Below are 27,439 nucleotides of genomic sequence, written 5' to 3'. Positions count from 1 at the left end.
AGGTCACTGAGATAAATATTTTAGATGGTAAGCTGTTTTCTAATTAGTGAAGTTGTTTAAAACTTTTAAAAAACAAACTAGTAGTTGTGAAGTATTAGGATATTTGTATAGCCTGACTCCCCCCATGAACTCCATAATATTGTTAAGTCTCTTACCACTTTTGGCTAACCCTTTCCAAATAAATGGGATTCATTTAAAAATAAATATTAACATCCATGCTATGACTACATGGAAGAATATTTCATGGTGTCTCTGCCCTGAGTCACAGGCTACACATGGGGTAGCCCTGACCCCTGGAGCGGGACGGTCCCCCTTCCATGGGATCGCCCAGACTCTTGGAGAGAAGCAGCTCACCTGGTTCCCACAATACAGCTGTCATAGCTGTGCTTGTAGATTCCTCACTTGTATGTAACACCCAATGATCTTTCAGCTAAAAGTGGTTCCTATTTTCTATAGAACATGTTCCTATATGTTTTGTGGTTACAAAATGAATAATTTTAAGTGAATGTGTTTTAAAAATTGTGGTTTTAGGTTTGAAACAGGCATCATCACATTAGCTCTAAATCTTGACCTAAAAAATTATACCAAAGGATATTATAAAATAATTAGGCATACTCATACTGGCTTTCTACAGTTACAAGTAGAGTCTTCTGTTCCTTAGGAGACCTATCTACCTTACATGATCCGCAGCAAGCTGAAGTTACTGCTTCACGGGGAGGCTGACCAGTCCCTGCTGACGTTTATTGATGAAGCTGTGAACAAAGAGCTTCAGAAGGCTCTTATAGAGCTGCATTATAGTCAAGAATTGAGTCTTCTTTACATCTTACAAGATGATGTTGACAGAGCCAAATATTATATTGACAATTGCATTGAGATTTTTATGCAGGTAATGCAGATGCACCAGTCTGAAATGTACCATTTCTATGATACTTTTAAAAGTCAGTAAACTCGTGAATAAAAAAAAATCAACAAGCGAAAATTTTCATTTACTGTTTGATAACCTATTTCCTTCTTTTCTGTTCTTCCAGTTTCTTCTAAAATCTCTTCACTCTGTCCTTTGTCTTAATGCATATTTAATCTTTTTTTCTGTTTTAAAAAGTTCCATTTTTTTTGTTTTTCCTTTGGTTTTTATCTTTTTCACACTGTTAAAGAACACTTGAGGGGTAGACTTTCTACCCAGATGGGCTGAATGGAAGCTTGGTTGCTTTGTGAAGAACACGAACCAATTTTCCCTGTTCCTTTTTACCGTTGTGCCTTCTTTGCTGTTTGCTTTTATGAGAATCTTCTGATGTTTGTTTTTAAAGTCGGTGTCTTTATAGAGCCTCTTAACATTTATCATTGGCTTGTGTTGACCATAGAAGCATATCCATTCATTGTCTTTGCTTTTTATTTTATTTATTTTATTTATTTTTTAATAGGCTCCATGTGCAGTTCACAGCCAATGTGGGGCTTGAACTCAGGACTATGAGATCAAGATCTGAGCCGAGATCAAGAGTTGGTCACTCAACCAACTGAGCCACCCAGGCACCCAAAATTTTGAATTTGTTTTGTGCACTCAAGGGGAAGTTCATCAAAGAAGGAATTGGCTTCTGTAGTTGGCAGTTTTATATTATAGGACATTGTGATTTTTAAAAATTGGTGGGGAATAGAGGCAACAGTACCTAATTGTATTGATTTTATTGACGTCTTTGAACCAAAATGTGATTAAAACCTAAATTATTTTTATTTATTTTTATTTTTATTTTTTTATTTTTTTTAAAGATTTTATTTATTTATTTGACAGAGATAGAGACAGCCAGCGAGAGAGGGAACACAAGCAGGGGGAGTGGGAAAGGAAGAAGCAGGCTCATAGCAGAGTAGCCTGATGTGGGGCTCGATCCCATAACACCGGGATCACGCCCTGAGCCGAAGGCAGACGCTTAACCGCTGTGCCACCCAGGCGCCCCATAAAACCTAAATTATTTTTAAAAACTTAAGCCATTTGTTAATTGGTTCTGTGAGCTAACTATTAACTACACTGAGACACATTTTATAATTGATGTAGCGTAGTTGCTCTATTTAATGTTTTCGGGGACTGTTTTAAAATTTAAAGTAGTAAATTGATTTATAAACAATGTTAAATATCTTTTTTCTAGAATTACTCAAGTATTGATGTCCTCTTACACAGAAGTAGACTCACCAAATTGCAGTCTGTACAAACTTTAATAGAAATTCAGGAGTTCATCAGTTTTATAAGCAGACAAGGTAATTTTTTTAACCTACCATTTTTTTTTCTTTTATAATTATGGAAAAGGTTTGGTATGGTTTTTTTTAGTGAAAGTACATGTTTCTTAACATATGGGTTAGAAAATACCTTGAGTTCATTCTACAAATATATATTTTGACATCATTGAAATAAATGTTTAAAATGGTCGAGCACTATTCTAGACACTGGGGATGAAAGCCAAACAAAATGTATTGCCTCGCTTAAAAAAGCTTTCAAAAGAGTGGGGTAATCCCCACACGAAGTGATCCCTACTGAGGCAGAGGGAAGTCCCATGTCAAATACAGATAACAGAATCTGCCCTGGACTGAAGCGTGCAGGAGGCTCCTGGAGGAAGGGCCCGTGTTGAGTGTGGAAGAGGCAGGGGGGCTCCCAGAAGGTCTGCCTTAGAGAAAGCCTGCAGTGTCCTGGATGGCTGAAAGTTCAGTGACTAGGTGCCACATGCCCTGGCCTGAGGGCAGGTGAAGCTGCTGCAGCAGTGTGCATACCCTGAAGGTGTTTCTGCTGCCAGCAAGTAGATTTTATCCTAGTGCCTATGGGAGGCCACCAGAGTCAAAGGGAAAGGGTACATCTTTGAATCAGGTATATATCTTAGTTATAAATTGGAATTTCAGCATTTATGCTAAATAATTAAAAATAAAAATGAAAGCCACTCTCAGAGTACTAAGAAAAATTGGTATTCATATATATCTATAACTTATCATACTCTGCTTTAAATTTGGAGTATTCTTTTTCAAGTACATATTGTTAATGACAGATCATTCATTAAGTGTTTTCTACTTTCCAGGACTTAAGTTAATCTCTTTTTTCTATATTACATAGTTTTTATGACAGCCTTACAAGATTTAGATTTTTTTCCTCTCATTTTATAGAAACATAGGTTAAATAACTTGCCTAACCTAATATGTGAAAGATCCTGATCTTGAACCCAGGACTGTCAAATTTAAGCTTGTATTCTTAACCACTGCTTTCCCACCAACAGAAAGCAAGAAAACTAAAGCTTTAAACATTAGTAATGTGAAATTTAAATTTTCTGAGAGTTATGAATCTCTTAAGGCCAGATTGTTTTATTAATTACTATCATGTAACCTTGTTGCACATACCAGGGTCTGGGGCAGTATTCCATCATTCAACACAGTGATGTGTCTCCAGCTTAAGTGGTGAATATTCACATAGATGGCAGACCAAGACTATAAGTAGCCCTGTGCTGATTCAGATCAGATTTTGCCAACAAGAAAATTGGCTGCAACCCTATGAAAACTTTTCAGGTTTCAGTGCTTTTTAGATTTTGGAATTGTGGATGAAGGACTGTGAACCTGTGCTAAATTTTAAAATTGTGTATGTTTATTTCCCCAGTCTTAACTCTATGTCCTTAAGAAATTGAGTTTTGATTGTCAAAATGTATTAGATTTGCTGTCGTAACTTTTTGTTCCTGTTGTGAAAGACAAAACAAAAAATTTTAATTTGGCCAAGAAATTTATCTTTACTAATGGCAGCCCAACTTTATAAATTGGTCTTGTCATTAAGCTGTGGATATAGTCATCTTCTGTTTTTAGGTAATTTATCATGTCAAGCTCCCCTTAAGAGACTTATAAAAACCTGGACGAACAGATACCCAGATGCTAAAATGGACCCAATGAACATCTGGGATGACATCATCACAAACCGGTAAGATGTAATCTTTTTCATCTGACTATGGATTTTTTCTGAAATTGCCAGAAAGACTTTTCTCCAAAACTGTGGTTTAGGAAAATGTGGAATTTGAGTCTAGTGTAGATAGCTCTCATTTTGCTGATTTCCCATTTTAAGTTCTTAGTTCTCAGAAGACTCTTCATGTCAGCAGTGTGTCCTGTGTCCCAACTCGTCCCTGTGAGGGGATTGCAGCCCACTAACATTGAATTTGTAATGTGCTGGGAGGTTTGTTACGAACATCCTTCTGGCAGTGAGAGAAGGCAGGGGAGCAGTGGGGGCAGTGGTCCATCTGCTTCTGTCTTAGGGCTGAATGTTAGCCAGTGAAATGGCAGCAAAGAAAACACTGCTTAGTGACTTTTTTATTATTCTATTATTTTAAGTTGGATTTTTGACATTCCGGCCTCCTACCTTCTGACTCTTATTACATAACTGTATGTATCAGTTTCGCAGGCCTAATATCATTTTCACATGCTCAGTTTTTCCTTGCCCTTTGACAGCCCTGGATAATCCGTGAGGCAGATACTAGCCATATTTTTCAGAGACAAGGCACCAGAATCAGAGAGGTTGGGAACTATTTTATGCAAATATACACAGTAAGTAGGACTCAAGGACTGTGACCCTATGTGTGGTGTTCTTACCATGATATCCTTTTTTTTTTTAAGATTTATTTATTTGTGTATGTATTAGAGAGAGAGAAAGCATAAGTGGGAGGGGCAGAGGGAGAGGGAGAGGGAATCTGAAGGAGACTCACACTGAGCTTGGAGCCCGATACAGGGCTCGATCTCAAGATCCTGAGATCATGACCTGAGCCAAAACCAAGAGTCGGAGACTTAACCGACTGCATCACCCAGGCACCCCTTGCCATTATATTCTATTTTCTCTGCTGTTACAATGTTTTTGTGGGTTTTTTGGTTTGTTTTTGTTTTTTACTTTTTATACTTTTTATTTTTTGTACTTGTTTTTTTACTATTTATTTTGAGATAAGTTTTTATCCATAGAAAAGTTGTAAGAAAAGTAGAACTCCCCTTCTGTATCTTTTACTCAGATTCACTGTTTTTAAACATTTTTAACAGATTGCCACCTTGGCTTTTTAATTTTTTCTCCCCACACATACATAATTATGTTCTGAACCATTTGAATTTAAGTTGCATATATATGCATCTTTATCTCTTCATCAGTATACGTTTCCTAAGAAAAAGAGTATTCTCTCATATAACCTCTATACAATAATAACTTCACTGTTTTTATTTTTAATCTACAGCCCCAATTTCAGTTTTGTCAATAGTCCCATTAATGTTCTTCAAAGCATTTTATCCCCTTCTAAGACAGAATCCAGTCCATAATCTCATACTGCATTTAATCAATATGTCTTTCTGGCCGCTTAATCTGGAACACTTCCTCAGCCATCTTTCATGACATTGACGCTTTAAAAGAATGTTCGTCAATTTGGGTTTGTCTGTATATTCCCACAGTTATATTCAAGTGTTACATCCCTAGTTAAAATATTACTTAACTAAAGTATTATTCTCAGGGTATCACATCTGAAAGCAGGGAGTGTCCATGTGCTTTTTACTGGAGATAGTAACTTTTATTACCTGGTTAAAATATTGTCTGGTCTCTCACATGAAAAGATGGTTGACATCAGTCATTGTCAGGGAAATACAAATCAAACCTACAATAAGATATCACCTCATACCTGTCAGAATGGCTAAAATCAACAATACAAGAAATAATAGGCATTGGCAAGGATACTGAGAAAGGGGAACCCTCTTGCACTGTTGGTAGAAATGCAGACCGGTGCAGCCACTGTGGAAAACAGTAAGAAGATGCCTCAAAAAGTTAAAAATAGAAGTACTATGCAGTCCAGCAGTTGCAGTACTAGATATTTACCCAAAGGATACAAAAATAGTAACTTAGGGGGATACATGCACCCCAGTGTTTATAGCAGCATTATCAAAAATAGCCAAAGTATGAAACAGCCCAAGTGTCTATCCACTGACAAATGGATAAAGAAGATGTAGTGTGTGTGTGTGTGTGTGTGTGTGTGTGTGTGTGTGTGTGTGTGATGGAATACTACTCAGCCATAAAAAGGAACAAAATCTTGCCATTTGCAATAACATGGGTGGAGCTGGAGAGTATTATATTAGGCAAAATAAGTCATTCAGAGAAAGACAAATACCATATTTATTTCACTCATATGTGAAATTTAAGAAACAAAACAAACAAGCAGAGAGAAATAGGCAAGCCAAGAAACACTCTTAACTATAGAGAACAAACTGATGGTTACCAGAGGGGAGATGGGTGGGGGGGAAGGGTTAAATAGGTGATGGGAATTAAGGAGTGCACTTGTGATCAGCTCTGAATATTATACAACTCTAATGTAACATTGTAGGTTAACCAACTGGAATTAAAATTAAAACTTTAAATATATACATACATAAGAAAATAAAAAAGCAGAACTCAGGAAAAATATTGTCTGGTCTCTCCAGTATATAATGCTTGGGATTTGTTGTTGTTGTTGTTTTAATGCCAGTTTTTTTTTTTTCCTTTGCAACTAATAATGTGAGAGATGCTTTGAAACATGCATATATCCTGCTTCTCATAAGACTTAGCCCTTTATACTTTGTATCTGTGAATGACTCAGCCAAAACCAGTCTTGACAATGATAGTCGCAAGGTGATGACTTTCTAACTCCACCACTTGTTCCATGTTTATCAGTCTGCATCTTAGTGTAAGGAAGAGCCTTCTCTTCTCCATCTATTTATTTATTTACTTACTTAAATTTTAGTTACCAATATAGAATCATGGATTCCAATTTTATTTAATGGAATATAGTCAATTACTGTTCTTACTTATATCATGTTCAAATTGTCTCAGATTTGGCCAGCAGGAGCCCCTTCAAACTGATATTACAGGCACATCTTGCAAAATTATTCCATGTTTTTTCTAGAAATGTTATAGTTTTAGTTCTTATATTTAGGTCTATGATCCAAAGATAATATTTGTAGATGGTATGAGGTGGGTAGATGGTATGATGTTCATATGGCTTTTTCATATGGCTATCTAGTTGTCTAGTGCCATTGTTCAAAAGTCTTTTCATAATTGAATTGCCTCAGTACCTTTTTAGAAAATCAGTGACCACATGTATGTGGATCTGTTTTTGAATGCTCTGTTCTATTTCTTGTTTATATATACATTTTTTTTTCATTTGTCAAACTGTCTTCATTACTGTTCCTTTATGTCTTGAATCACATAGGGTGAGTACTCCAGCTTTGTTTTTCTTTACGAAAATTGCTTTGTCTGTTTTAGGTTATTTATATTTATATATACATTTTAGAAACTGCTTGTCAGTTTCTACCAAAAACAAAAACACCGACAGTTTGGGATTTAGTTCACTAGATCAAGTTTGGGAATTGATATCTTAACAATATAGAGTTCTCCAATTCATGAATATATGTCTTTCTAATTAGGTTTCTTTAAAAAAAATTTTTTTTCATTTTAATTGTACTCTTCATTTTTTTAAAAGATTTTATTTATTTATTTGACAGAGAGAGACAGTGAGAGAGGGAACACAAGCAAGGGGAGTGTGAGAGGGAGAAGCAGGCTTCCCACGGAGCAGGGAGTCCGATGCGGGGCTCGATCCCAGGACCCTGGGATCATGACCTGAGCTGAAGGCAGACGCTTAACGGCTGAGCCACCCAGGCATCCCTTATTTTCATTGTACTCTTAATTCCCTTTAGCTATTTCACCCATGCCCCACCCACCTCCGCTCTGGTAACCACCAGTATGTTCTCCGTATTTGAGTCTGGTTTGTTTTTTCCTTTGTTCGTTCATTTGTTTTGTTTCTTAAATTCTGCATATGAATGAAATCATATGGTATTTGTCTTTCTCTGACTCATTTCACTTGGCATTATACTTTCTAGGTGCATCCATTTTGTTGCAAATGGCAAGATTTCATTCTTTTTTATGACTGAATAATATTTCATTGTAAACATACCACATCTTCTGTATATATTCATCTATCATTGGATACGTAGGTTGCTTCCATATCTTGGCTTTTGTAAATAATGCTGCAGTAAACATAGGGGTGCAGATATATTTTCAAATTAGTGTTTTCATTTTCTTCAGATACCCAGTAGTGAAGTTCCTGGATCACATGGAGGCTCTATTTTTAATTTTTTGAGGAACCCCCCCATAATGTTTTCCACAGTGGCTGCACCAATTTACATTCCTACCAACAGTGCACGAGGGTTTCTTTTTCTCCACATCCTCACCTACACTTGTTAGTTCTTGTATTTTTTATTTTGGTCACTCTGACAGGTGTAAGGTAATATCTCTTTGTGGTTTTGACTCGCATTTCACTGATGATGAGCCACGTTGAGCATCTTTTTGTGTTTCTCTTGGCCATCTGTATGTCTTCTTTGGAAAAATGTCTATTCAGGTCCTCTGACCATTTTTAAAATCAGATTATTTGCTTTTTTGGTGTTGATTTGTATAAGTTCTTATAAATTTTAGATATTAATTCCTTATCATTTGCAAACATATTCTTCCATTTAGTAGGTTCCCTTTTTGTTTTGTCTGTGGTTTCCTTCACTGTACAAAAGTTTGTTATTTTGGTAGAGTCCTAATAGTTCTATTTTTGCTTTTGTTGCCCTTGCCAGAGGGGACATCTGGAAAATTGTTTCTATGGCTGATGTCAAAGATATTAATGCCTATGTTTTCTTCTAGGAGTTTTATGGTTTCAGGTCTCATAGTTAGGTCTTTAATCCATTTTCAGTTTACTTTTGTGTATAAGAAAGTGGTCCAGTTTCTCTCTTTTGCATGTAGCTGACCAGTTTTCCCAGCATCATTTGTTGAAGAGAATGTTCTTTCCCCATTGTATATTCTTGCCTCCTTTCTCATAGATTAATTGACCGTATGATAGGGGTGGGTTTATTTCTGGACTTTCTGTTCTGTTCCATTGATCTGTTTGTCTATTTTTGTGCCAGTACAATACTGCTTTCACTACTATAACTTTGTAGTATGTATTGAAATTTTGGATTCTGATACTCCGTCTTTATTTTTCTTTCTCAAGATTGTTTTGGCTATTTGGGATCTTTCATGGTTCCATATACATTTTAGTATTATTTGTTCTAGTTCTGTGAAAAATGTTTTTGGTATTTAGATAGGGATTGCATTTAATCTGTAGATTGCTTTGGGTAGTATGGACATTTTAACAATACTTGTTCTTCGAATCTATGAGCATGGAATATCTTTCCATTAGTTTGTGTCCTATTCATTTTTTTTAATCAGTGTTTTATAGTTTTCAGAGTACAGATCTTTCACCTCCTTGGTTAACTTTATTCCTAGATATTTTATTCCTTACAGTGTATTTATTTGTAAATAGGACTGTTTTCTTAATTTCTCTTTCTATTACTTCATTATTAGTGTATAGAAATACAGTAGGTTCCTGTATATTAATTTTGTATCCTACAGCTTTACTGAATTCATTTAATACTGCTAATAGTTTTTTGTTGGCATCTTTATGGTTTTCTATATATGGTATCATGTTATCTGCAAATAGTGAAAGTTTTGCTTCTTCCTTTAATTTCAGTGACTTTTTTTTTCAATAAGGATTCTTAGATGGCTTGTTTTTCAGCAGTGTTCCAGTTATTTGCTGTTCATATTTTCTGAGTTTTGTTTTATTATGCATGGGTGTTAAATTTTATCAAATGCTTTTTTCTGCCTCTATTTAATTGATCCTATGCTTTTTCTCCATGATTTATGTTTGTTAGGTCTGTGGTCTATAGTTTTTGTCTATAGTGTTGTGCACAAACGCTGTTCCCTTATTGATTCTCTTTCTTATTTTGAAAGTGAGATATTAAAATCTCCAACTATTTTTGTATTCTCTAATTTTCCTTTTAGTATTTGCTTTATGTATTTATGTGCTCCAGTGTTAGGTGCATAAATATTTACAATTGTTATATCTTCTTGATGGATTGACTATTTTATCATTATATAATGATCTTTTTTGCATCTTTTTACCATTGTTAGCTTAAGGTCTGTTTTGTCTTATTTAGTATAGCTACTCCTGATTTTTTTTTCGTTACCGTTTGCTTGAAATATCTCTTTACATGCCTTCACTCTCAGTCAGTGTTGTCTTTAAAGCTAAAGTGAGTCCCTTGTATGCAGCATATTGTTGGATTTTGTTTTTTTATTCATCCAGCCATTCTATGTCTTTTGATTGGAGAATTTAATCCATTTACATTTAAAGTAGTTAGTTATTGATACGTAAGGGCTTACTTTTGCCATTTTGTTCTCTGACAGTTTTGTAGATCTGTTGTTCCTTGCTTCTTATCTTGCTGTCTTTTGTTATTTTATGACTATATGGATGTACTTTGACTTCTTTATCGTGATCTTTTATAATTACTAAGGCCTTTCATTTGTGTTTACCATGAGGCTTACAAAAAATATCTTATAATATCCTATTATAAGCTGACAACAACTTAACTGCAATAGCATTTTTAAACTTCTACGCTTTTACTTCCTCATGCTCCTCACATATTAGGTTGTTGATGTTATAATTAACATATTTTTATATTGTGTCTCTAATAACAGATTATTGTAGTTATTGTTATTTTTAACATATTTGTTTTTTAAATTTAAACTAGCATTATAAGTGAATTACCACTACTACCATATTAGAGAATCTGACTTTGGCTCTATATTTACTATTACCAGTGAGTTTTGTATAACTTCACATGTTCTTATGATATTAATTAGCAGTAGTTTATTTCTACTTGAAGAACTCCCTTTAGCATTTCTTATAAGCCAGGTCTAGTGGTGAATAAACTCCCTTAACTTTTGATTGCTCAGAAAAGTATTTCTCCTTCATTTTTGAAGGACAAGTTTGCCAGATACAGTATTCTTGGTTGACAGGTTTTTTCTTTCAGTATTTTGAATATATCATTCCATTGTCTTCTGGCCTGAAAAGTTTCTTTTGACAACTCCACCTATAGTCTTATGGAGGTTCCCTTGTATGTGATGTGTCACTTTTCTCTTACTGCTTTCAGAAAGTCTGTCTTTGACTTTTGACAATTTAATTATGTGTCTTGGTGTAGCCCTGTTTGGATTCAGTCTATTTGGGGTCCCTTGAGCCTCATGGATCTGGAAATCCATTTCTCTGCCCAGGTTTGTGAGAAGTTTTCAGCCATTATTGTTTTAAATATACTTTATGTCCCTTTCATATATATATATATATATATATATATATATATATATTTAAATATTTAAATATATACATAATTATATATATATATATATTATATATATATATACACATAATTATATATATATATATATAATACATAATATATTTATATATTATATATAATATATTTATAATTTATATATATATTGTATATAATATATAACATATACTTGATTTGTTTTGTTTTGTTTTGTTTTATGGTTTCTATTTTTTTTTTTTTTAAGATTTTATTTATTTATTCGACAGAGATAGAGACAGCCAGCGAGAGAGGGAACACAAGCAGGGGGAGTGGGAGAGGAAGAAGCAGGCTCATGGTGGAAGAACCTGATGTGGGGCTCGATCCCATAACGCCAGGATCATGCCCTGAGCCGAAGGCAGACACTTAACTGCTGTGCCACCCAGGCGCCCCAGTTTCTATTTTTCTATTTTTGTTTTGTTTTATGGTTTCTATTTTTTTGTTTTATGGTCTCTATTTTGGTTTTTGTTTTGTTTTATAGTTTCTATTTATGGTTTCTATTTTTATGGTTGTTGAACTTCTCATTTTGTTCATGCATTGTTTTCCTAATTTTGTTTAGTTGACTATTGCTGTGTTCTTGTAGTTCACTAAATTTCTATGAAAGTATTATTCTGAATTCTTTTTCTGACAGTTCATACATCTCCATATCCTTAGGGTCATTTATTATAGCTTTATTATTTTCCTTTGGTGGTGTCATGTTTACCTAATCTTTCATGATCCTGATTCCTTACATTGGTGTCTGCAATTTGAGTAAGTTGTCTCCCCCTCCAGACTTTACACGTTTGCTTTGACAGAAACAGTCCTTCACCAGTCAGTTCAGCTTGGGGTTCTGGATGTGTCAGCTGGTAGCATCCTTGAGCAGGTGGGGATTCTTTTAGGATATATCTTAGTGTGAGGTCACTGCCAAAGTTCGAAGGTTGGGGTGGGGTGGTTGCCCCTGGCTGCAAACAACTGAAAAGAACTGCTGACTTGTTTCCCTGCTGAAGTGCAGCTGTAGGATGGTCTCTGCAGTTTCCTCTATTCTCTGGTCAGTCTTCTAGAGAGTCAGGACTAGGTACTATTCTCAGCAGTGGGCAGGGCTCTGAATTAGCTTCCTCTTGCCCTGAGGTGGGACAGCAGATTGGCCCCAAGGCCAGCAGAGCCTTGTTTGGGGGCCCAAATCAGGCAGGGATGAACACTGCATTTTGCTGCCAGAGTGGGCCATGTTTTGCTCTGCAGGGAGGGAGAAGTACTGGCTTTTCTCTTTGCTCGGGTACTATAAGTGGAACTATGGGATGGGCACACAGCTTCCTGTGTACTCTGGATAGATTCCGATGGCAGGCAAGCTGAAGATTCTGTTCAGTAGTAGGTTTAAACAAATGAGTTTCCCCGCCCATGCAGGGCCATTATACAAACCCCAAGATGGGCAAGTTTCTTGTTTGGGAACCATTTTTTTTTTTTTTTAACTGTGTTTAAATGCTTGATCTTTGTTGTTGTTGTTGTTTTTATAGTAATTTTTTATTATGTTATGTTAGTCACCATACATGATATCATTAGTCACAGTTGCAGGGTGGACTGTGCAGATTCCTGGGAGACCTGGTTAGGTTTCCTGGCCAGCTCTGGTTAGGCTGGAGGCTGTATTAAGCAGCGATGGGGCTATACATTCTCTTCCTTGTCTGGTTGGGACTGCAGAACAGGCCCTTAGAGCTTGCAGAACTCTTTGTTGAGGAGACCAAATCAGGCAGAACTGTGCACCAAGCTCTCTGGTCAGATGGGGTCACCATATTGGCTCTGTAGGCATAAGCCTTCTGGTCCGGCTCTCCATTCAAGTGCCAATTTCATAGGAGTTGCAGGGTTGGCTGCACAGATTCCCAGAAACTCTGGTTAAGTTTCTTGATTGGCAGGGTTGGAGGCTGTATTCAACAGTGGGTGGGGCTACTAATTAGCTTCCCTGCCTGGGTGGGGGACACAGAACAGATACCAAAGCAGGCAAGGCTCTTGTTTGGGAAGCAAATTAGGCAGAACTGTGTGACAGAAGGGGCGGTTGGCTCTATAAACAGGCAGGACTTTCTGCTCAAGTGCTGCTGGGTTAAGCAGCTTCCCAGGTGCTGCAATCAAGTTTCATGGTCAGGCAGGACAGGACCAAGAGTGACACTCAGAAACAGTAGGTGGAGCTATGGATTAGCTTCCCTTCCCAGGCAGAGTGGCTTGTTGTTTGGGGTCTAACATCAGGCAGACCTGCGCCCTGCCTCCTTCCCTACTCAGACTGGGTCACTGTATGGACTCTGCACGTAAGCCAAGCCACTGGTTAGAATTTCTACTTGGGCACTGCTATTGAGTAGGAACTCAGTCCGCCAAGATCTGAGTGCTGGTTGCTGTAAGCCCAACCCCCCTTTCTGTCACAGTCTGATCCCCAGTCAGTCAAGCCCTGCTGTAGGTTCCCTCCTGATCCCTGTGAGATAAGACCCAAGCGGGCTTCGTGATTTGCAATCCACAGCACTGGGGTAACTAGTCATCCATCTCGGGCTCTTTTTTTCCTACTGGAAAAACTTCAGACGTGGGGGCAGGGCCTTGGTGTGGTACTGTCCCATCCTGAGGTGGGGACCATGCAGTCACACAGTAGCTGCTCCTTTTTCTCTTCTTATATGATCCGTCTGAGTCTCTGTGGTGTTTCAAGCTTACCCATCTGTTCTAAGATTTTATCAATGTTGTCTTCTCCATGAATAGTAGTTAGTTGGTTTTGTTTTATTTTGTTTGTTTGTCTTTTTGTTTTTGTTTCTGCTTTGTGAGGGAGATTGAAGTCAGGAATGACCTATGTCACCATCTTGATGACATCACTCCTCATAGTTTGTTACATTGACTGATTTTTGAATGTGAAACAAATGTTGCATTTTTTAAATGTTTTTTTATTGTATTATGTTAGTCACCATACAGTACATCCCTGGTTTTTGATGTAACGTTTGATGATTTATTAGTTGCGTATAACACCCAGTGCTCCATGCAATACGTGCCCTCCTTACTACCCATCACCTGCCTATCCCATTCCCCCAACCCCCCTCTGAAGCCCTCAGTTTGTTTCTCAGAGTCCATAGTCTCTCATGTTTCATTCCCCCTTCTGATTACCCCCCCTTTCTTTATCCCTACCTTCCCCTACTGATCTTCCTAGTTCTTATGTTCCATAGATGAGAGAAATCATATGATAATTGTCTTTCTCTGCTTGACTTATTTCACTTAGCATTATCTCCTCCAGTGCCGTCCATGTTGCAGCAAATGTTGAGAAATCGTTCTTTTTGATAGCTGAGTAATATTCCATTGTATATATGGACCACATCTTCTTAATCCAGCCATCTGTTGAAGGGCATCTCGGTTCCTTCCACGATTTAGCTATTGTGGACAATGCTGCTATGAACATTGGGGTGCATATGGCCCTTCTCTTCACTACGTCTGTATCTTTGGGATAAATACCCAGTAGTGCAATGGCTGGGTCATAGGGTAGCTCAATTTTTTTAACTTTTTAAGGGACCTCCACACTGTTTTCCAGAGTGGCTGTACCAACTTGCATTCCCACCAACAATGTAGGAGGGATCCCCTTTCTCCACATCCTCTCCAACAATTGTTGTTTCTTGCCTTGTCAATTTTTGCCATTCTAACTGGTGTAAGGTTAGGTATCTCAGTGTGGTTTTGATTTGAATGGTATGCTGTATTTTGTCAAATGCTTTTTCTGCATCCATTGAGAGGATCATATGGTTCCTGAGTCTTTTCTTGTTGATATGATGTATCACGCTGATTGATTTGCAAATGTTGAACCTCACTTGCATCCCAGGGATGAATCCCACTTGATCGTGATGGATAATCCTTTTAATGTACTGTTGGATTCTATTAGCAAGTATCTTGTTGAGGATTTTGGCATCCATATTCATTAGGGAAATCGGTCTGTAATTCTCCTTTTTGAGGGGGTCTTTGCCTGGTTTGGGGATCAAGGTAATATTGGCCTCATAGAATGAGTTTGGTAGCTTTCCTTCTGTTTCTATTTTTTGAAATAGCTCTAGGAGAATAGGTATTATTTCTTCTTTGAATGTTTGGTAGAATTCCCCAGGAAAACCGTCTGGGCCTGTAGTTTTGTTTTTTGGAAGGTTGTTTATCACTGTTTCAATCTGTTTAAAAAATCAATTTCTTCCTGTTTCAGTCTTGGTAGTTTATAGGTTTCCAGGAAGTCCTCCATCTCTTCCAGATTGCTTAATATATTGGCATAAAGCTATTGATAAAAGTTTCTAATAATCCTTCCAATTTCATTGGTGTTGGTTGTGACCTCTCCTTTTTCATTCATAATTTTATTAATTTGGGTCCTTTCTCTATTCTTTTGGATAAGTCTTGCCAGTGCTCTGTGAATTTATTAATTCTTTCAAAGAACCAGCTTCTAGTTTTGTTGATCTGCTCTACTGTACTCCTGGTTTCTAATTCATTGATTTCTGTTCTAATCTTTGTCAACTGGTTCCTTGTGCGTGGATTAGGCCTGTCCCTCTGTTGCTGTTCCATTTCTTGAGATGAGAATATAAAAATTGCATTTTAGATTTTTCTATTCTTTTGAGTGAGGCTTGGGTGGCTATGTATTTTCCCCTTAGGACTGCCTTTGCAGTATCCCATAGGTTTTGGACCATTGCGTTTTCATTCTCGTTGGTTTCCATAAATTGTTTAAATTGATTTTTGATTTCCTGGTTTATCGAGTCATTCCTGAGCAGGATGGTTTTTAGTCTCCAAGTGTTTGCATTTCTTCCAAATTTTTCCTTGTGGTTGAGTTCCAATTTCAAAGCGTTGTGGTCTGAGAATATGAAAGGTATAATTTCAGTCTTTTGGTATCGGTTGAGACCTGTTTTGTGACCCAGAACATGGTCTATTCTTGAGAAAGTTCCATGGGCATTAGAATAGAATGAGTATTCTTTGGTTCTGGGGTGTAGTGTTCTATATATATCTATGAGGTCCAACTCGTCGAGTATGGCATTCAAAGCTCTTGTTTCTTTGCTGATTTCTTGCTTAGGTGATCTTTCTATTGCTGATAGTGGACTGTTGAGGTCCCCTACTATTAGTGTATTTTTATCTATATGTCTCTTTACTGTAGATAAGAGTTGGCTTGTGTATCTTGCTGCTCCCCTGTTGGGGGCATATATATTTATAATTGTCATATCCACTTGTTGGATACATCCTTTAAGAATAATATAGGGCCCTTCTGTGTCTCTAACTATAGTCTTTAGTTTAAAATACAATCTGTCTGATATGAGAATTGCTACCCCAGCTTTCTTTTGAGGTCCATTGGTGTGAAAGATGGTATTCCATCCCTTTACTTTCAGTTTGAATGTATCTTTAGGTTCAAAATGAGTCTCTTGTAGACAGCAAATGGATGGGTCATGTCTTTTTATCCAATCTGCAACCCTGTGGCGTTTATGGGGGCAGTTCGGCCATTTATACTGAGACTGATTATTAGAGATATGATTTTAATGATGCCACGTTGCCCGTAAAGTCTTTGTTTCTATAGATTGTGACTTTCTGTTCTGTATCACTCTTGGGGCCTTTTTTCCTTTATAGAACCCCCCATAATATCTCCTGTAGGGCTGGTTTCGTGGTTCCGAAATTGGTCAATGACTGGCGATTCTGGAAAGTCTTTATTTCTCCATCAATTCTGAATGACAGCCTTGCTGGATAAATGATCCTTGGCTGCATGTTTTTCTCTGAAAGAGGTTTAAAAATGCCCCCCACCCAACCCTTTCTCTCATTCCAGGTTTGTGTAGACAGGTCTGACATAATTCTGATACCTTTGCCTTGGTACATGAGAAATTTCTTTGCCCTGGCTGCTTTCGATACTGTATCCTTGGATCTAATATTTGCGATATGCACTATGATGTGACGTGGTGTAGGTTTGTCGTGGTTGAGCTTGGGAGGGGTCCTCTCTGCCTCTTGGACACGAATGCTTGTTTCCCTTGCTAGGATAGGGAAGTTTTCAGCTACAATTTGTTCAAATATCTCTTCTAGACCTCTGTTTTTCTCCACCCCCTTGGGGATGCCGATGGTTCTGACATTGGAACGTTTCATTGAGTCAGTAATCTCCCGTAACCTATATTCTTGATAATGGATTTTTTTTAACCCAGATTCTGTTTTAGCTTTCTCTTCTACTAAGTCATCCTCCAATTCGCTGATACGTTCTTCTGTCTCATTCAACCTGGCCGTCAGAGCATCTAGTTTTGACTGCATTTGGCTCATAGAATTTTTAATTTCTGCCAGATTGGCTCTCATTTCTGCCATTAGAGATTTTATATTGTCATTAACATTTTCGTTAATACTTTTTTCAAGTCTACACATCATCTTGACCATTGTTACTCTGAACTCCATTTCTGATAATTTGGTTATATCCATATCCATCAGTTCTGTGGCAGAGGCCACAGACTCATTGTCTTTTCTTTGCTCCAGGGAATTTCTCCTTCTCGTCATTCTGATGAGGAGAGGTTGCGGGGTTGTCCAGAGCCCAAATTATTGACCAGGACCCAGGCAGTGTTCCCTTGTTTTATAGGGACCTTAGGAATGTGGGCTTCTTGATTTTTCAGCTTTCCTTCTGGGGGAGGGGCCTGCTGTGCCGATACTCAGGCACCCCTGTTTGGGTAGAGTGTCCGTGTCCCCTGCGAGGGGTATGGGGGTGGGCACACTGTGAGCCGGTATTTCCAGGCTTTTGTTCTCTGGCGGCTTTTCCTGGCGATTTGCTGTGCCTCTTCTGAGAGTCAGAGCAGCAGTGGCCCAATCTCAGCCTTTGTCTCAGAACAGAGGGATCGCGGATCGTTCTCCACTGATGTTCTGGCCACTTTAACTCTGTTTCTGTTGGTGCTGCTCAACTCTGCAGCATCCCGGGATGTGTACTCCACACCCGGCGTCCCAGCCCTCACTTCCAGGGCCGGCACGTCTCTGTCCTTTGTGTTTCTAACACCGCCAGCCACCAGCCGCCCCCCGCGTGCTCCGGAGCTCCTGGTCTCATTCTGGTTCCAGTGAGCGCACCGGAGCTCCGTTTCAGTTTGTTCGCGTGCATTCCCGGGCTCACGGTCTCAGTCTGCTCTCTCGCGGGTGCCGGTCCGTGAGTCCGCCCCTTCCCCCGTGCAGGTGGCTACCGCTTCCTGGCGCCCAAATGCAGCGGCTCCAAATGTTGCATTTTGAGGGTAATTGTGTGGTTACACTGATCCTTTTTATATAATCTTAGATTTGCTATCATTTTGTTAAGAATTTTAGTGTCTATATTCAAGTGGGATATTGGTTTGTAGTTTTCTTTTTTATGATGTCTTTGTCAGGTTTTGGTATTAGGTTTATAAAATAAGTTGGACATCTTCCTTTCTCTCTTCCTTGAAAAAAGTTTATGTAAGATCCTTCTTTTTTCTTACGTGAATATTTGATAGAATTCACCATTGAGACATTATATGGACCTATATTTTTCCTTTGGGGAAGATTTTTGATAATGCATCTAATTTTTTCAGTAGACACTATTTAAATTTTATATTTCTTTTTGCATCATTTTATTAAATTGTATTTTTCAATATATTTTTCTATTTCATTTGTCAAATTGTTCACATAAAGTTGCTCATATTATTCCCTTAATTTTTTATTACTTGCAGTATCTGTGGTAGGAACCCCTTTTTCACTCCTGATATTGGTGATTTGTGTTCTTTGTTTTTTTCTTGAACTGTCTTGCTAGAGGTTTGTCGATTCTGTTGGTCTTCTTAAAGGACCAGCTTTTAACTTTGCTAATTTTCTTTAATATCTGTGTTCTATTTCATTGATTTCCGGTCTCATCTTTAGTACTTTCTTCTTTCAACTTACTTTTGACTTACTTTGCTCTTCTTTTTTTACTTTCTTAAGGTGGAAACTTTGATGGTTGATTTTGTACTTTTCTCCCCTAATATAAACATTTAAAGTTACATGCGTCCCTCTAAGCTCTGCTTCAGCTGCATACTGCATGTTTTGATACATAGTATTTACATTATCATTTAGTTTAAAATATTTTCTAATTCTCTGGGGCTTCTGGGTGGCTCGGTTGAGCATCTGACTCTTGGTTTCAGCTCAGGTCTTGGGATCAAGCCCCATGTCAGGCCTTGCACTCAGCGGAGAGTCTGCTTGAGATTCTTTCCCTCTCCCTCTGACCCACCCAACTTGCACATGTGCTCTAAAATAAATAAATAAGGAGATATGAGGAGGGGAAAGATGACAGAGGAGTAGGGGACCCTATTTCAACTGCTTCCTTGAATTGAGTTGAATATCTACCAGACCATTCTGAACACCCACAAAATCAGCCTGAGATGTAAGAAGACATGTCTGGATCTCTACAAACAGAACATCTCTGGCAGTTGGTCTCGAGATACGAACCAGGGAGCTGAGATTCTACAGGCAGATATCTGAAGATAAATGGAAGGGGAAGGGAGCCTCTCTGCTCTTGCACTGGGAAGGCAAAAGCTTCCCATGCTGGGGATGGGGCACAGACTCATAGACCAGTAGCAGCGGGGAAAGGACTTTAGGGCAGCCCCCCAAACTGAAACCTGGAGCTGTGGGGGCACACATGAACTGGGGCCAGCTGGCAGTTTTAGAAGCACAAAGGGCAGAGATGTGCCCAGCCCTGGGAGCAAGGGCTGGGAGAGCTGCTTGTGGGGTGCACAACCCAGGATGCTGGGGGATTTTAGCAGCACAAATAGTGTCAGTATGGCCTTGAGAGCTCAGTGAAGAGCAGACTGCAATTTCTCTGTTCTGAGACAGAGGTTTGGATACAGTTACTTCTACTCTGACTCTCAGAAGAGACACAGAAAGCTGCCAGAGAACAAAAGCTCCCCAAAAACGGTTTTCACTGACCCCTTCCCCCCCACACACAGGGGGCAGGGCAGCTCTGCCCAAACAGGGTTGCCTGAATATCAGCACGGCAGGCCCCTCCCCCAGAAGGCAGGCTGAAAAATCAAGAAGCCCACATCCCTAAATTCCCTATAAAACAGGTGCATCTTACATGAGTTTTGGTCAATAATTTGGACTCTGTACATTCCCACAACTACTCCTCAACAGAATGACTAGGAGGAGGAACCCCCAACAAAAGAAGAAATCAGAGACTCTGGCCTCTGCCGCAGACCTAATGGATATGGATATAACCAAGATGTCAGAAATGGACTTCAGAGTTACAATTCTCAAGGCGATACCTAGGCTTGAGAAAAATGCTAATGAAAATATAGAATCTCTAAGGGCAGAAATGAGATCTAATCAGGTCGAACTTAAATGCTATGAATGAAATGCAGTCTAAACTGGATGCTCTGACTGCCAGGGTAAATGAGGTAGAAGAATGAATCAGTGAGTTAGAGGATATGCTAGAAAAGAAGGAAAATGAGGTGACATGGGAAAAACAAATTAAATTTCAAGGCATCAAACTGAGATAGATTACTGACTCCATGAAATGTTCCAATATCAGAATTATTGGGATCCCCAAGGGGTGGAGAAAGAAAGAGGTCTAGAAGATATATTTGAGTAAATCGTAGCTGAGAACTTCCCCAAATAGAAGGAAACAAGCATTCATGTCCAAGTGGCAGAGAGGGCCCCTCCCAAGATCAATGAGAACAGACCAACACCATGACATATAATAGTACAATTTGCAAATCTTAGATCCAAGGAAACAGTCTTGAAAGCGGCGAGGGGAAAGAGATTTCTTATGTAGAGAGGGAGGAACATCAGAATAACGTCAGACCTGTCCACAGAGACCTGGCGAGCCAGAAAGGGCTGGCAAGACATATTCAGGGTACTAAATGAGAAGAATATATAGCCAGCGACACTGTATCCAGTAAGGCTGTCATTTAGAATGGATGTAGAGACAAGGAGCTTCCAAGACCGGCAGAAACGGGAAGAATATGTGACCACCAAGCCAGCCCTACAAGAAATATTGGGGAGGGGGGGAGTTCTATAAAAGGGAAAAGACCCCAAGAGTGATTTGGAACAGAAATTTACAGAGACAATCTATAGAAACAAGGACTTCACAGGCAACATGATGACATTAAAATCATATCTCTCAATGATCACTTTCAACGTGAATGGCCTAAATGCTCCCATGAAATGTCACGGGGTTGCAGATTGGGTAAAAAGACATGACCCATCCATATGCTGTCTACAAGAGAGTCATTTTGAACTGAAGGATACCTCCAGACTGAAAATGAGGGGATGGAGAACCATTTTTCATGCTAGCGGACCTCAAAAGAAAGCTGGGGTAGCAATTCTCATATCAGACAAATTAGATTTTAAGCTAAATACTGTAGTTAGAGATACAGAAGGACACTATATCATTCTTAAAGGGTCTATCCAACAAGAGGATCTAACAATTATAAATATCTATGCCCCCAACATGGGAGCAGCCAACTACATAAGCCAACTGTTAGCCAAAATAAAGAGACATATAGATAATAATACGTTAATAGTAGGGGATCTCAAAACCCCACTCTTAGCAATATACAGATCATCTAAGCAGAAAATCAACAAAGAAACAAGGGATTTGAGTGACACACTGGACCAGATGGCCTTCATAGATATATACAGAACATTCCACCCTAAAACAATAGAATACTCATTCTTTTCAAATGCATATGGAACTTTCTCCAGAATAGACCGTGTACTGGGTAACAAATCAAGTCTCAACCGATACCAAAAGACTGAGATTATTCCCTGCATGTTCTTAGACCACAGTGCTTTGAAACTGGAACTCAATCATTAAATAAATAAATAAAATCTTAAAAAATATATTTTCTAATTTTCATGTGATTTCATTTTTTATCCTTGAAATAGTTATAAGTGCTTTGTTTAATTTCCAAATAGGTGAGTTTTTTTGTTTCTCGTATTATTGATTTCTAAATTAATTCCACAGTGGTCACAAAACGCACTCGGTATGGTGTTAGCTTTTTAAAATTTATTGAGACTTGTTTTACAGTTTACCATATGGTCTGTTTTAGTAAATATACTATTTGTACTTGAAAGTCCTGTATCTTATTCAGTTCTTAGACGTAATGTTTATAAATTTCAGTTAGATCAAGGTGGTTGATGGTATTTTTCAGAACTCTATGTCTTGATTTTTTTGTCTATCCCATCAGCTGCTGAGATAGGTAGAGATTTCAGAATCTCTTACTTTGATTGTGGAATTGTCTGTTTTTCTCTTTAATTCTGTCTATTTTTACTTATTGTATTTTGAACTTTGTTACTAGGCATATACACATCAATAATTGCTAGGTCTTCCTGATGAAATGTCCCTTTTATCATTATATGTCGAAATAAAGTATGATGTAGCATATAGTGAAAACACTAATAGATAATATTATATTTTTGCCTTAAACAATCATACATATTTGAAAGAACTTAGGAGACAAAAAGTCATTTTATACTTACTATTTCTGATGCTGATTATTTGTTTGTAAAGAACCTAGTTTTCCTCTGGTATCTAATTTACCTTTAGCGGAAAATTTTCCTTTAAGCAATTCTTGTAGTTTAGGTCTGCCTTTGATGAATTCTCTTAGTTTTCCTCTATCTGAAGATGTCTTTATTTCACTGTGTTTCCTGAAGAATATTCTCTGTGGATATACAATTCTGGGTGGATCCCCCTTCCTCCTCAGCAGTATCATTGGCCTCTATGTTTCTGAAGAGAAAGTCATGATTATTCAAGTTGTTGTTCCCCTGTATGTAATCTATAATACTCTTTGGTTTCAGGATTTCTTTTTATCATTGGTTATCAGCAGTTTGATTATGATAGTGTTTAGGTGTAGTTTCCTTTGAAGTTACCTGCTTAAGGTTCACTGAGCTTCTCAATTCTGTACATTTATGTCACCAAATTTGGGGAATATTCTGTTGTTGTTTCATCAAATATTTTTGCCCCAATTTTTTGTCTTTGTGGGGTGCCGATTATACATATATTAGACTTTTCAACATTGTCCCACACAGGTCCCTGAAGCTCTGTTCATTTTTATTGTCTTTTTTTTCTTTATTCTTCAGATTAGCTCATTTCTATTGAACTAGCTTCAAGATCACTATCATTTTCCTCTGTTGTCTTAATTTCTCTTTATGTAGTGAATTTTTTATTAATTAGTATATATTTTTGGTTGTAAAATTCCCATTTGGCTTTTTTAATACTTACTTTTTTCTACCAAGATAACTGCCTTACCGTTATTTCATGTTATTTTTCTGACCTCTTGGAGCATTGTTAAAATAGATGCTTGGGGTGCCTGGGTGGCTCAGCTGGTTAAGCGTCTGACTCTTGGTTTCAGCTCAGGTCATGATCTCAGGTTTGTGAGATCAAGCCCTACATCAGGCTCTGCACCCACTGTGGAGTCTGCTTGTCCTTTTCCCTCTACCTCTACCACTCCCCACCCCTCCCCGCTCGGTCACTTGCTCTCTTTCTGAAATGAATAAAATCTTTTAAAAAATAGCTGCTTTAAGAAAAAATAGCCGCTTTAACGTCCTTTATGATCATTCCAGCATATGGGTCATCTCAGAGTTGAATTTGTTGGCTGTCTTTTCTACCAAGAATTGATACATTTTCCTGGTTCTTTGTATATCAAGTAATTTTGGATCTTAGAAATTGATATTGTGTAGACTCTGAGCTCTATTTTAATTCTCAGGAATTATTGCTTTAGCAAGCAGTCAGCCCAGTTAGATTTGGACAGTAGACTCTGTCTTCTTGATTTATATCTCATTTCAGAACTCAAGCCTTTCCTTCACTGTTTCCAGTCAGTCCTGCACATTCATTTTTCAGGAGGCAGGCTGAAACTTTTCATATATAGAATTAGAGGGCCACTTCAGCTCTCTCCCTTCCAGGATTCCCACTACAAGCTTTGGTCTGCCTAGGTTCCCTTCTTAGGTTTCTCCGGGCACAATACAGCAGGGTTCCTGTTGGAATCTTACTCACTCTGGCTACCATACCCCTTATCAGCCATGGTTATCCTCATCCCCCCTTCCAGCAAAAACTGGAAAAAGAAAGAGAAAACCAAAAATTCATCTTAACGGCAGTTCCTTCTCCCACCTTTGGCCTCCCTGCATATAACAGTCTGTCATCTTGTATTCACTCTCAGCGATCTCAGGTGGTTGTATTTGGTATTTTATCCAGAGTGTTAGTTAGCAGAAGGATGGGCTGTAGGATGCGTACACTAACATGTAAGAGCGAGAACTCTGTTATTTTTGGAAAGATGGTTCTCTTCCTGGCTCCATCCTCCTCAGTGTGATACAAGAACATGTCATACACTGTACCAGTTCTCTGTTTGTTTAATTTGTTTCTTCTATCTAGAACTTCGTTACCTCCTCTACTACTTGAAATTGAATGCATTTTTCAAAGCCCAGGAAAAAGTCTTTCACTTTGTGAAAACTAATCCACCTCACCTTCTTGCCCCTTCCTATTTCTGTGAGCCCAGGGCACTTTACTCATACTGGTAGTGTAACATTTATGTTTCAACGTATGATTCATAATTATTTCCTGAAATATTTATCAAGTACCTATCTTACACCACTTTTGCTTGTTTATTCTATTAACTAAAACCAGCGAAAGCTTAAAAAACAGCAGCAGCTCTTGGGAGGGAGGGGGTGCTCCTGTTTTGGGTAGGTGGCTAGGAACACAGAGGCAGATAGATGACTAAGGAGGCTTGTGTCTTGGGAATAACAACAACAAAACAAAAGAAAGAGTTGTATGGGACATGCTAGTCTATCTGGCCACAGTGTTTCTAAGAAAATGGAAATTAGTCACTGGATGAACAAAAACTTAGTTGATATTAGTCAGGGATGGCTTTTACATTAAGGTCCTTGTCAGTGGTACTGACATGAAAATAATGAAAATGAAATCACTAGAACAGTCAGATATGTAAATTATAATACAAATACAAATAATCTTATAGCAATACTGCCTTATATTTTCATATCCCCAGTGATTATAACCTGTTTGCTGCTTTACATGTTTCACCTTTGGGGGTAGGACCTTAGATTAGGAGATACGAAAAGAGAAATGGCTTCTGACCCAACATAGGGCATGTCACTCATTCATTAAGAGAGAACATTGTGCATTTAAATGCTTTATTTTATGAAGGTGTAGGCAATAAATGATATCTAGAAAAATATCTTTTAAAGAGTTGGTTAATTAAAAATGGATATTGAATCTGGTACCTAGAGTGTACATTTACAGTCTAAAAAATGAGCAAAAAATTTTTTTAAATTTATTTACTTAGAGAGTGTGTGAGGAGTTGGGAGAGGGTCAGAGGGAAAGGGAAAGAGAGCATCTCAAGCAGATTCCGCATTCAGTGCAGAGCCTGACACAGGGCTTGATCTCACAACCCTGAGATCATGACCTGAGCTAAAATCCAGTCGGATTCTCAACTGACTGAGCCACCCAGGTGCCTCCAGAAATGGGCAAAAATTTAATAACTGTAGAATTTCTGTCTGTAAATGCCATCCAGTAGCTTCCTATATGTCAAAGATTTCTTTCATGAGTCTCTGGCATTAACTTTCATTTTTCTTTGTTTTGTGTAGATGTTTCTTTCTCAGCAAAATAGAGGAGAAACTTACTATTCCTCCAGGTGATCATAGTATGTCCATGGATGGTGATGGAGATTCTAGTGATAAGATGGAAGTGCAGACACAGGGAGAAGAGGTCTGTTCTCTGATTAAGAACTGTATATTCTCCATGAAAATGAAGATGGCAGAAAGGGCAAGGAAGCAGGTAGGTACTTACATTTGTGGTCCTCTATTGTAGCACACAAGTTTCTTAAATTAACTATTTTTTTTTAAGATTTTAATTTATTTGACAGAGACAGCCAGCGAGAGCGGGAACACAAGCACGGGGAGTGGGGAGGAAGAAGCAGGCTCCCAGCGGAGGAGCCTGATGTGGGGCTCGATCCCAGGACCCCGGGATCACGCCCTGAGCCGAAGGCAGACGCTTAATGACTGAGCCACCCAGGCGCCCCTAAATTAACTGTTTTTTTTTTTAAACTTAGCTTTTCCTTAAAATCTGAAGCTTAAAGATAATTGAGTAGTTAGTATTTTTTTCCTCTTTAAAAGAAAGTAAACTTGAAGAAACACTTTAAATTATCCAGAAGGCTCTAAAGTTTACTATGTACTTGTTGATCATTAGAAAATAATTATTTTCTGTTATTAAAAGACAAAATAAACCCAATGTCAGGTTTGATCTTGTTTAACAAAATCAGTGCTTTCCAATTAGTTACAAATTATATTTAGGTTTATTTTGTGGAAATATGTCATTTGATAATAATATCCTTTCTTGATAGAAGTATACTTTGCTTATAAGTTGCATATAAACTAAATATATTAAATCATACTTTTCATGTAATTAAGTCACATTTTAATATACTGGGGGAGCTTACTCTTTCAATGACCCTATGTTTATAGATTACTGTTATAAAGTAAAGTATGTTATTCCAGTAGAAATAATGAATATTTCTGTTTGTAAGTTTAAATGCTCATTTGTAGATTTTTCTTTGAGATGGGTGTTGTGTCAGTTAGGAATTTTTATATTTCAAATAACAGAAAACCCGATGCAGAGCAGCCTAAGTGAATAAAAGAAATCTATTAGTTCCCGTGAATAAAGAAGTCTAGAAGATCTGGCTTTTAAATACTCTGAAATATTATCACCAAGGGCCTGCTTTCTCTCCCTCAGTTCTCTCTTCTACCATATTGATTTTGACCTCAGATTCTTACATACGGAGTCTCTCTGGCAGCTCCAGGCTCACCCTTTTTAGTTGGAAATGGCTGTAGATGTTTTATATCTTCCTTCCTCTATACTACACTTTCTTGGATTTAGAGATAGTTTCTATTTCTTGCAGAAAAAAAAAAAAAATCCTTTTCATTAGCTCTGACTGCAGCTGGGGCCATCTTCCAAGGCACACGGCTAAGGAGTGGTGTGTATGACTTCTTAGCAGAAAGTTAGGGTGCTTGGGCCAGACGGAGAGACAATACATGCTACCCAGTGCTGCTCAAACTTCTCCAAAGTGGAGAGGGTCCTAATGAGAGAGAGGAGGGAAATGAACTACAAGTACATTATTTAGAAATGTGTAAGAATCACTAGGATCGCTAAAAACTTTTCAGATAGCACATTGGCTTTTCTTAGGAATTTTTTTGATAATAAATAAGGGCTAAATAGAGTTAGCTGTCAATACCAGTAATACTGGAGGTGAAGAGAAAAAAATGGTTCCAGTCTGAAGATTACATACAAATT

At 38.0% G+C, this 27,439-nt stretch overlaps 1 protein-coding gene across 4 annotated transcripts in view; it reads left to right on the top strand.

The window, feature by feature from the left end:
* PRKDC (protein kinase, DNA-activated, catalytic subunit) overlaps positions 1 to 27,439 on the top strand; it is a 225,093-nt gene that overhangs the window by 162,702 nt on the left and 34,952 nt on the right. For all 4 annotated transcript variants that reach the window (XM_026516499.4, XM_026516500.4, XM_044390365.3 and 1 more), the window contains 4 exons: positions 662 to 886; positions 2,136 to 2,244; positions 3,820 to 3,931; positions 25,738 to 25,927. In XM_026516499.4, coding sequence (XP_026372284.1) covers positions 662 to 886; positions 2,136 to 2,244; positions 3,820 to 3,931; positions 25,738 to 25,927 — 636 coding nt within the window. The remainder of the gene's footprint in view (positions 1 to 661; positions 887 to 2,135; positions 2,245 to 3,819; positions 3,932 to 25,737; positions 25,928 to 27,439) is intronic.

The sequence above is a fragment of the Ursus arctos genome, unplaced genomic scaffold (genome assembly GCF_023065955.2).
Source record: "Ursus arctos isolate Adak ecotype North America unplaced genomic scaffold, UrsArc2.0 scaffold_6, whole genome shotgun sequence".
Taxonomy (NCBI): domain Eukaryota; kingdom Metazoa; phylum Chordata; class Mammalia; order Carnivora; family Ursidae; genus Ursus; species Ursus arctos.
The sequence above is the reverse complement of the archived record's forward strand: the minus strand, read 5'-3'. Positions and strand labels throughout refer to the sequence as shown.